The sequence below is a fragment of the Telopea speciosissima genome, chromosome 5 (assembly GCF_018873765.1).
Source record: "Telopea speciosissima isolate NSW1024214 ecotype Mountain lineage chromosome 5, Tspe_v1, whole genome shotgun sequence".
Classification (NCBI taxonomy): Eukaryota; Viridiplantae; Streptophyta; class Magnoliopsida; order Proteales; family Proteaceae; genus Telopea; species Telopea speciosissima.
Window position 1 is genome coordinate 17,257,910 of NC_057920.1, and position 11,099 is coordinate 17,269,008.

Below are 11,099 nucleotides of genomic sequence, written 5' to 3' on the forward strand. Positions count from 1 at the left end.
TACCTCACGTGAGGTACCTTTTCTTTATCGTTAGATTGGAATCCATGCCTGAATAGATGACGCTGCAGTGCCAGAATCGCCTCGGATGCCATTTTGTCACCGTCTAAGTGCCGCTACGCTCCTGATATTCGGTGACTGCACGATTAAAATTCCTTGGACGAAAATACCCTTCATTATGAATTTCGTGATTGACGCTCGCTCATACGTTTCAAGGTTTAATTTGTCCTTTCATGCATTAACTTCATCATCCAAAACTGCTGATGTGGTGTCAGGTCATGAAACCCACGTCCTGTTTCTAAATGACTGAAATACCCTTAAATATTAACATTAAATCCGAAATTATCTGCCACGTGGGGGTTACTCTAGTCCTTATGTTCCAATCCCGAAAACCTAGGCTATAAGCTTATCGGAATAATATGTTTCTGAAAAGGACAGCTGGTGATAGCGAAATTATAGCGAAGCCAGCGGAATGAGTGGACTAATTTAGGAATGTATGAGGGTAATTTAGACAGAGAGAAAATATCCCTCCAATACTGGGTTTCCCTCCAAAACCCTTTTCCCTTTTAAAAATTAAAATAAAAAATCGAAAACACAGAAGGCTGTCTTTAAACCAAATCTATCTCCCTCCATCTATTTGTCCCATCAGTGCTGTCTCCACCGTCCGATTCGCCCGTGCGGCTTCTGTGCTAAGATTCTGAGAATCTACTCACCCCTCATTTTGAGCAATAACCAATGGATGGATGCCACGTATGTTCAGCTTGATTAATATACTATATATATATTTCCTCGTTTTAGGGTTTTTTTGTTTTCTTGCAACTGTTGCTTGATTTATAAAAAAAAAAAAAACTGTTGCTTGAAAAATTTGGCGGGCAACCGCAAGAATTTCAAAAGTAGCAAACCCTAGATAGCCGGGCCCCCCATTTTCCCATTTCCCTCTTTTCCAGTCCCACTCGGTCTCATTCTTACAGTTTCTCCCTTGTTCTGGTTTATCGCATTTCTCTTCTCGCGGGTTGTTCTTCGCTACCCTGTCCGCTATGAGGTTAGTATTCTTCTCTGTTGTCTTGAGTTTTGATCGTTTCTGTGTTCTTGTGTTGATCTTTTCATTTTGGTTGGTCGCGATATAGGTTCACAATTTTCTGTTATGGGCTGAGTTACTTTCTCTGCTAGAAACAATTCCTGCCTTTTGGCTTGTGTTCAAAATGAATTTTTTTTTAGGGTTTTTGATGGTAATCCCTGTTTTATCTGGTAGCAGGGGAGGACTGAGTGACGGACGATGATTTCTCATGGCCGTTTTCATGTAAGTTTTGATTAATTTTTTTTTTCCTTCTCTGATATATGATTTTTGAAGAATAGTTTCCATCTAGAAAACTGGACATTTTGGTTATAGTTTTGATGGATTTTCTAAAACTTATCTGTTTCAGGTTTTTTTTTAATTTATATTAAGTACGAGAATTGAAGCTTTTTAAGAGTTTGTATTTGTCCCTGAAGAGCTAAAGGATAAAAGAAATAGAAGAGATAACATGGGAAAAGTATCTCCAAAGGATAAAGGATCCATGACTCCCAAACAAAAGAGGCGGTTGAGGAACTCATGCCACAAGTACTTGAAGCCTGGAGCACTTGCTCAGCTTCGATACAGTAAAGCAACATCTGCCAAATCTTGCACTGATATTGGCAAGAAAAGAGTCATTGTGTCTGATTCCAAGAAGCCTGAAAGTGATGATCAAAGCCCTCCAATGTTATCACCGGAAAGGATCAGTTTCCGTGCTGTAGGAGGTCCGGTTGATGTGATTAAAAAGAATATGCTACCAATATCACCCAAGACTCCTCGGGCAAATGATTGTGAATCAGAGTCGAGGCTTGAATCTCTCCCAATGGATATTCTGGTATTCCATAACCCTGATATTTGTTTGATTTCTCCATCTGTAGATTAAAATTGCCTCTTTTATCCTTCCCTGTACTAAATACTTAGGCTTTAGTCTTATAATTTGCTTTGAAGATTCCCTCTATGAATAGTTAGAAAGTTTATTGTCTGATTTTGCAAGCTCTAATCTTTCTGTTTCTCCCCTTTTTTTTGTCCTATGCACTTCTATGCCGCCCCTTCATTAGTATGATTTGATATGTTGCTTATTCTCCTTCTTAACATGTCCTTATGTTTTACCTATTTTTCAGTTAATTGTAAGAATGGATTCCCTCTTTAATTGGTTAGAAAATTTATTTTCTGATTTTGCAAGCTCTAATCTTTCTATTCCCCCCCCCTTTTTGGCCCATACACTGTTTCTATGCTGGCCCTTCATGAGTGTGATTTAATATGTTGCTTATTCTCTTTTCTTGATTTCTGTACTTTTCAATCATGATTGGCTCTTATATTGATGGTGATTTTTTTTTGTTTTTCATCTTGAGTTTAAGATCATGATTATACTTCTCTCTATTGTTATTTTACTAATCTTTTACCCTATTTTGAGAATGCTCTGAGATCAGAATTTTATTCTCTCTTTCTATCTCTGTCTCTAAATGTTTCTGTTATGAATTTTTTTATCTTATTTTAATTTTCTTTATAGTATGAAATCATGATGTTTATTGTGTATAATATTTAGGTTTTCTGTTTAGTGGTGACTGCAATATGCCTATCTGTAATTATACTCTCTTCCTGACCAAAATATTCAAGAGGACATCTGCTCTTTCCAACCAGCACTGGAGTAAACCTGCTTTACAGTTTGAGAAGTCCAAACTGGAAGTAATAGCTGCATAAACTATTGGACTTGAAATTAAAGCTAGGGGATATGGAACACCTGACACCTACCCTGTGTTTTTTAGTTTGCTTTTTTTGCTTGATTTATATGTTTCTGATACATGGTTTATTTGTGTTGGCCACTTCAATATTAGGTTGGGTCCCATTGTGTAGTGAGATCCTAATTGTTTGTTTCTATTGAAGTGTGGTTTAACTTTATATCTGAAGCAATTGTTCGTGCACTTTAATTGCTTGATATGAAAGAGCTCATAGCCATAACAAAACTCCCTTTGTACAGAAAGCTTTTCAAGGTCACTAATTTACTTATTTTTTGTGTTTTTTGAGGTTAAAATTCTCTGCCATTTGCACCATGACCAACTGAGAGCTGTTTTCCATGTTTCCCAGAGAGTAAGGAAAGCTGTAAGTTCCTCCACCTCTCTTCCCCCCAGAGGAAATCTGGTTTTCTCAATCCTTTATTTGTTTCTTTTTGGATTTTAGAATCGAGATGATAGTTGCATTTTGAACCAGGTATTGCTTGCTAGACAATGCCACTTCAATTACACAACTCCTGATAGATCTCGGCAGGAAATGTTGAGAACAAAGACTCCTCTCCCAACAGAACATTGGCCTTTTATAAGGTTGGTAACACTATTCCAGAACATCTAGAAATTTATATAAAAAATCCAAAAGTTTTGTTCGGTTATTTTGTGCAACTCTAGTTATCATTAGTTGATTATTTATCTTCATTCACAGTAGGGGAGATGGAAAGGGTATTTTTGCTCGGAGTCCTCACACCCCCAAAGCACCAAGACATGGTCCCCGACCTCCTTCTCGTCTCAATGTGGCTGAGATGCGGCAAATTGCTGCTGTCCTCTTCCAGGAGTCCACATTTCCTTCAAGGTGCATTGTTCCACCTGGTTTGCCAAAGCCTCTATGCAAGTCTCAGGCTTCTAACCGGGTCCTCTTCTATGAAGATGAATTATGCCATGCAGTTGCTCAAAATAAACTTCGTTGATTTCTTATCTATTCCCTTGTTACTCCCTTTTGTTCTTATATGTATATAGTTCCCTCCCCTCTTGAGTTATAGTAAGGAGAAAGGGTGCATTTTTGTAGCTTGGCATGGCTATTTTAGGTGTGATGGTATGGAAATCTTGTTTTGTAGTGGGAAAGTAAAGGTTTAAAGATCAGTACTGCTATAGTTATTTGACTAATATCATTTGAACTGGTTATTGTATAGTTTCCTAGATTATATTGGCAAGTTCTATATAGTTTCATAGTAATAGTTCTTATATTTTCCCCATACCAATTTGGCTCTAACTTTCCAGACAAAAGAGTTGACCTTATATTGGCTTTTCAGCTTCTGTTTATGATTCTTTCTTTTGAAGAGACTGTCGTATTTGCTTCTTGCTCCTACTTTTCTTAGCATAGCATGAAATTTAATGCTTTTGTTATTCCTTTTATGCTGTAAATTTATCTTTACTTTTCTTCTTCTGGGTAACTCCATGATGGCTTAAAAATTCTTTTTGGAGCTTTGTTATAAGTGAAAAAAAATGGTACCCAACTATTTGTAAATTGTAATGGTTAAATTAGGTTGACCTAATACACTGTTTGAACTTGCATGTTTGAACTATGGGATCTGTTCTTTTCATACATATTTGTGCTGATGTGACTACAGTTACCTGGTAATAGATGGTGTGGAAAGAAAAGGGGGGGGGGGTATGTGGTTTCCCTGAATCCTCCTTGATGAAAGTTATGGAATGTAGTTTTTTTGGCTCCCTGTGATGATACAGCCCTTTCGTTCAATAGTCATCTGTATCACCAACTTACCAATTGGTTTCTCTTGATTTCCTACATTCTTTTTCATTGTTGGAAAATCAGGTTTTGACCTGATCAATTCCCCCGAGTGGAGTGAAAAATGACAACTTGTTTAAGAGTCATGTATAATTGACCATTAGAAATGGGTAAAAGATTGCTGCACTGCTTTTGTACAGATCCCCTTATACCCTCGATAATAAACAATGGAACACACATTGACATTTCTCTTATTTTGACCATGTGGGTCTCATATGGATGATATCATTTTCCACCCTTCATTTCTTTCACTGGAACATTTCAACCCTTGTGTGGCCAAATATTATTTGAGAGTCTTGAATGTTAGAGAATGAAGAAGGTAATCTGATAGGGAAGCCATCAAGGCATCATGGCTGGTTCTTCCCTTGCTAGGGAGGATCACCCTCCAGATCTGCAGCCGACGGTGGCTAGTAAGGAGCGGGGAAAGGGACTTCCTCCGGCAACTTTAGACCGCATTCCCCGATCTTTCGCTGCGATTTTCGCGCAAAGCTCTTCTATAGCTTCTCTGGCTATTCCGATTAAACGTCCAACGTCTCACTTGGGATCACCTGCAATATTTTTTTCAGAGGAGATTGCTCGTTCAGAGGAGCCCTTTCAACTAGCCTTGGTCGCGAAGTGCGCATATGGCAGACCACCAGTTTTCGAAGTTAGAAAATCACTCCAAACCTTATTCCATCTTTTGGCTGATGTTCAGATTTCTACATTGGATCCACGACATCTCCTTTTGAGATTCATTAACAAATTTGATTTTATTAGAGTCTGGCTTAAAGAAATCGTTTTCATTCAGGGTTTCCTTTTTAGATTTTTCAAGTGGACACGTTTCTTTCGGTCTGGTGAAGAATCCCCGATTGTCCCAATCTGGATCTCCGTCCCCAACCTCCCAATTAATCTATATCAAGGCAACTTCTTTGTCTCAGATGCAGGAGCCGTGGGGAGGGTGATAAAAGTTGATGGTGCAACCTCTGGTTGTACTAGAACGGTGGCTGCGAGGGCGTGCGTTGAACTAAATCTTTGCAAATCGCGTCCAAATCGTATTTGGATAGGTTGCGGCTCTTCAGGATTCTTCCATAAGGTAGTTTATGAGAAGATACCGGCATATTGTAATGGCTGCTATAAGCTCGGTCATGTAGTTGACAACTGCAGGAAAGTTTCTCGAAGAGGCGACGCTAGCACCCTTCAGGCAGCGAAGTCAAGATCAGATCGGGTAGAGTTTGGTGTTGCTAACACAAGGAAGGAGGATCTTAACGTTGGCGACTCTAGAGGTCCAAAAGAGGTGGCCCCAAGTGATAATAGGAATGCTGTATTAGTGGATTGTGGTTTGGAGCTTGAGAAGGATAAGGTGGTGGATGTTCCAGGGGCTACTCACTTTGAAGAAGATGGAGTTAACCCACCCGGTTGTCGCTCACTCAGGCCACACTCGGGAGTTAACTCGGCTGGAGTGGACCAGTTTGCTAGCAAAAGTCTTGAGAGGAGAGACGTTGGGGTTGGGGAGCCTAGTTTGGGAAGGAATCCCGTTGAAGGGGATTTAGTTAACTAAATCCAATTGGATAGTGGTTTTTTGGAAGGTGATAATGTGAATGTCGGTTTGGGTGCTGATTTTGTGGAGGAAGAAGTGGTGGTTACTACTTCTATTAATCCTCACGCTAATGCTTCTTTATTTTCAAATTTGAACGTTAGAGAGGAATTTTCCGGTTTAAATATATCTAATGAGGTGGAATCAGTTTAAAGATCGGATTCTCATGGGTTAGGTTATGACCAATCTGACCAAGAGGATATGCAAGGCGGATGGACTCAGGTGTTGGGTCGGAAAAATTGTATTGGACGTAGAAAGGCTCTTCGAGGTGGTCGTGTGGGTTTCTATATGGCAACTCCAGTTATTTAGAACTCGAAGTCATAGGAATGCAAATCTTGGTGTTATGATGGTGGACGCGGCGTTGGAAAATCATTAGATTGAAAAGGAGTTAGAAGTGGGGTTGCAAAAACTACCATCTCGTTTTTCACCAGAGGAGGAGGCTCTTTTGGCCCGTGTGGCACTTGATCGGCCTGGTATACATGTTGAGATCCCTCGACGATCGAATAGGATAAAGACCCCCTCGGTGCGCCTCACAGATCCTCCGTAATCTTTTTTATTATTTCTCTTGGGTGAGCGAGTGGCTTGTTGCCCTTTAAAAAAATAAAAAGAACCCTCCATGAGGTTTTATTGAAAAAAAAAATAAAACGAGAATGAAGAAGGGGAGATAATATTGAGTAAAAGATCTTTATTTATTTTGGTGCAACATTTTTTCAGTTATGATCCGATCTACCTTAAATGGGTCTTGTTTTCATGTCAGTTGGACCCATGGGTAAACTGTGGTTGTGATTTGGCATAAATCTATATGCAAAAAGCAGATCCTACAATACTAATTGTGAGTTCAAAATAGCTATATCTGAGGTTAACCTCTTCTGAACATTACTTTTTGTGAAGTCTATTGGAAATTAGTATCAAATTTAAAAAAAAAAAATTAATCCTAACATCGTTCCTCATGTACTTTAGGGTATTCATTCTATCTTAGTACTTAAGAGTTATGTTTAATTCACAAGAGCAGACTCTCTAAAAGAATATTCTACCAAAAAAAATAAAAAAACTCTCCAAAAGAATACAATATATGAGCAAGCGATTGACCACATGTACCGACAACTACTCCTTGTTCAACCCTTACATGACCAACAATAGAAATCTCTCTCAATATTCACTAGGGTTCAAAACATAATAGAGGGCATAGAATGAGATGGGTCGACGAGGAGAGAAACATATGCACATCAACACATGTTTCTCTTATCTCTCTTACTTCCTCTACCCTATATTTATAGGATTCGTTATCCCCTCTAATTCGTTGAAATTCTTCACATGGGGGTGGAAATGACCACCCTACCCCCTACCCGAAAACACTGCCCAAGGTGTGGTCCACTCCCCCCTATTAGAGGAATTGGAGGTGTCCACAAATTGGAGGTGATAATAATTCAGATTTATAGTGTAATGAAGAATTATACCAACTAGAATTTGAGGAAGAAGAAAAAAGAGAGAACTGGTTTAACAATAGAATCAGTGTGTATTCTATCCCTAACCTCCAATCTTTATTTATAATGTTTAGTTTGTTTAGTTTTTTTTTTTTCCAGATAATTAAATATATTATAAAAAGGAAAAAGGAAAAACAATTAAATATACAAAAAAAAGGCAGCCACCTAGAACCCCCTTTAAAACATGCTTAAAGAGGGAAATGGGAGGCCCTTAACAAAAACGGGACAGGCCCCGCATCGACATAAGTGCCAAAAACAAGGAAGTTACAATCGATAGTAAATACATAAATCTCCCCTTACCCAATTTACAAAGTTCCTTTGGGAAGTTAACCGGTTGGAGAATAGTCTCCACATCTCCCGTAGGTAATGAGGTAATGTAATCTGCTGGTTGACTCCCCTCCCTGCACACATGCTTATATTCCACAGAAAATAGAGAGACACTCAAATGGTGGATTTTGCTTTTCAACCACTATAATGCCCAAGGACCTTTAATCTTTCTTTTTAGCATGTCTACAGCCAATTTGGAATCTGACTGAATGGACACTTCATAGAAACCTTTTCAATTCATAGAGTCATACCCCGGAAGACAGTGTACAATTCCATAAAAAGGACTAATCTATTTACACCCACACCAACAAAAGCAGTAATGGGGGAACTTATAGTATCACGAATTAGCCCACCATAAGTTGCCTTTTCTTGGGATAAAAAACCATCTCAATGCAAAACGAACATAGACTAAGAAGGTCGAAACCATGATTATGCGTTCGAAATAGTAGAAACCCAATGCACATTAATTCCCCAACTATCATTTATGCCTTGATGAAATATTTTATAACAATTTAGTCCATCCACTTTATAGTATTGCATAATGGACCTACGAGCATGGGATTTATTACTATCACCATCCTAATTCATCAAAACATCGCATATAGATAATCTTGATCAATAAGTGGATTGTAAAAATATTTTCAGTTTTTTAAAATGTAATTAGTAATAACAAAAATACTTTAATTTTTTTGCAAACTATTTAAAAAACATGCCACCAAGCACAAAATTTCAATTCAATCATGATCAAACATCTCTCTCCAATATTCTTTATTGAGCATCTCTTTCGTCTAGAGACAAACATCATGAATTTATTGCACTGGTATATAGCTAGAGAGGCGTCCACCGCTAGTATACCAAACCCATAATATTCTACTGCAACGATAAAGGCCTCTTAGGTCTGGGTACTAATCATGAACTAGTATTAAGAATATTGTCTTTAATCATTGGACAATAATCCATACAAAATTCTCAAGTGATTCAGTCCAATACACATAAAAATGTATACTCATACTTGTGTCTAAAATCATTATCCCGAGAACATACAATGTAGCAACCATATGAAGAGAGTGCCCAACTCTGTACCTAGTTGCAAACAGTTTAAGGTATAAACCTTATGTAAACCATATATGCTCAATCATATGTCATGCAAATTAATCAATAAATAATTAAGAGTGAATTCCCACCGAGGTGTCTAATGTTTCAAAAAATTACGTCTAAGGCACCTCACGTTTTAGAAACTATGCTTGGATACCTTTTTTTTCATATTTCAAAAAGTTCCCATATCACCAAACTTCTAGAAACATGTCACTTAGCTTTTCTCGATCTCTCCTCCTCCCATCCCACCGCCTACTCGTTCGACGATGCCCGCTATCACCACCACCTAGCGATGTCTGCAACACCACCACTTATGACGTTGAGATGCTCTACCATCACCCAAGCTCTACTGCTATTGCCAACCCGTGCCCACACCACCACTCTCCCGCTCTGTTTCCCCCCCCCCCCCCCCTCTCCTTCCGTGCTCTGTGTCTCATGACTGTAAAGAAAGCAATGTTCCACACATGTCAAAAGAATAAGAAATTATGCCCTCGATTATATGCCATATAAGATATCCTTCGAATTACCATTTTCTCTACAATACAATAAACTTTATATAAATCTAAAGAAGCATTGAAATGGTCAAGAAAAAATTTAAAGTTGCTCTATCTTCAAAAGAAAATAAAAAATTGTTGAACAGAAGTTTCATTGTGCTAGTGTTGTCATTGTTGTCAACACAATTGCATAAATTTGATTGAGCAAGCAGTGTAGTAAATTGGCCAAGCATGTAAGAGTATTGAGAGGTTTACCCATGTGAGGTGAGAAGCTTGTGGTAAACCACATTGAGTAAGTGAGATAGGGTGAGGTAAAGTGTCAGACCGGTCAAAAGATCCTTTGTAATACCTCATCGGATACGTAGCGAAAGCTTTAATACAAAGACTGGTGTTCAACCGGCCAACCCTGCGTCTAAACTCATAGATCCATTGAGAAAACAAGTAAATTGCTATACAACGTTCATTCGTAAGCCCATTGAAGAGACATAATTGGACCTTGTTAAAGAGCCCAACCATGCGGTGCCGGACTTAAGTTCGCATGCCATGATCGCAACCCGAGCCTCTCAATAATATGAAATTTTTTTTTTTTTAATATATTACAAATGAAAAGTAATTTAGGCCATAAACGCAGCCGTGCCACCTTGGGGAAATTGAACAACTCATCCTATCCCGCAATCTTTCGAAAGCAGAGGGAAGGGCGTCTTAGTAGCAAAGATGGACAACCATGACTCAGTGGCACAGTACAGAGATTAAATCCTCTACGGCTGAGTCATGGTTGTCCATCTTTGCTACTAAGACGCCCTTCCCTCTGCTTTCGAAAGATTGCGGGATAGGATGAGTTGTTCAATTTCCCCAAGGTGGCACGGCTGCGTTTATGGCCTAAATTACTTTTCATTTGTAATATATTAAAAAAAAAAAATTTCATATTATTGAGAGGCTCGGGTTGCGATCATGGCATGCGAACTTAGCCATAGAAGATTCGATCTCTGTACTGTGCCAAGGCTCGAGGGTAAGTCTGTTCTTCACCCCGCCTCACCCCCCCACCCCACCCCACCCCACCACACCAAGTTTATGTATATGCAATTGTTTTCATGGATTTTCATCCTCTAAAGTGCGGTGCCCAATACACCACTCCTAAGAATCCAATCATAAAAACATGGATAATGACCGTCTTTTTATACTTTCAAGTTTTAGGTATACGGTTGGATTCTTAAGTATGGTGCACTTCCCACACTTAAGAGGATAAATTTCCTTGTGTTCATCAAGTTTAATTCACCCAAAATTTAATTTGTCTCCACTACTAATCATTATAATGGAATTATGGTTGGAAAGGTAAAAATACAAGACACAATAACAGATAAGGTTATAGATTACCATGATTATGTTTATTTTGATGAAGAGAAGCACGATCATTAATGGTGGTCTCTCCATTTTTGTGATAACTAATTCTTAAACGTGTCATCGTGATCATCCACTCATTAGATTTCCTAGACATGTTTATATTCTCTCTTGACTTTTAGAGGGAACAGTCAAAAAGGTTCAGAAGC

At 38.6% G+C, this 11,099-nt stretch overlaps 1 protein-coding gene across 1 annotated transcript; it reads left to right on the forward strand.

Moving 5' to 3' along the window:
• The first annotated feature begins 939 nt into the window (after positions 1–939).
• On the forward strand, positions 940–4,013 carry LOC122661670 (F-box protein At4g35930). Its single transcript, XM_043857150.1, has 5 exons — positions 940–1,039; positions 1,511–1,883; positions 3,074–3,148; positions 3,257–3,366; positions 3,482–4,013. Exons 1-5 carry the CDS (start codon positions 1,035–1,037, stop codon positions 3,741–3,743), a joined length of 825 nt encoding a protein of 274 aa, XP_043713085.1. The 5' UTR covers positions 940–1,034; the 3' UTR covers positions 3,744–4,013.
• Positions 4,014–11,099: the final 7,086 nt, after the last annotated feature.

Excerpts from the sequence above, each read along its gene's own strand:
- LOC122661670 (XM_043857150.1), top strand. Across the intron at positions 1,884-3,073 it reads CTCTCCCAATGGATATTCTG|GTTAAAATTCTCTGCCATTT; the intron begins GTATTCCATAAC and ends GTGTTTTTTGAG. Across the intron at positions 3,367-3,481 it reads GAACATTGGCCTTTTATAAG|TAGGGGAGATGGAAAGGGTA; the intron begins GTTGGTAACACT and ends CTTCATTCACAG.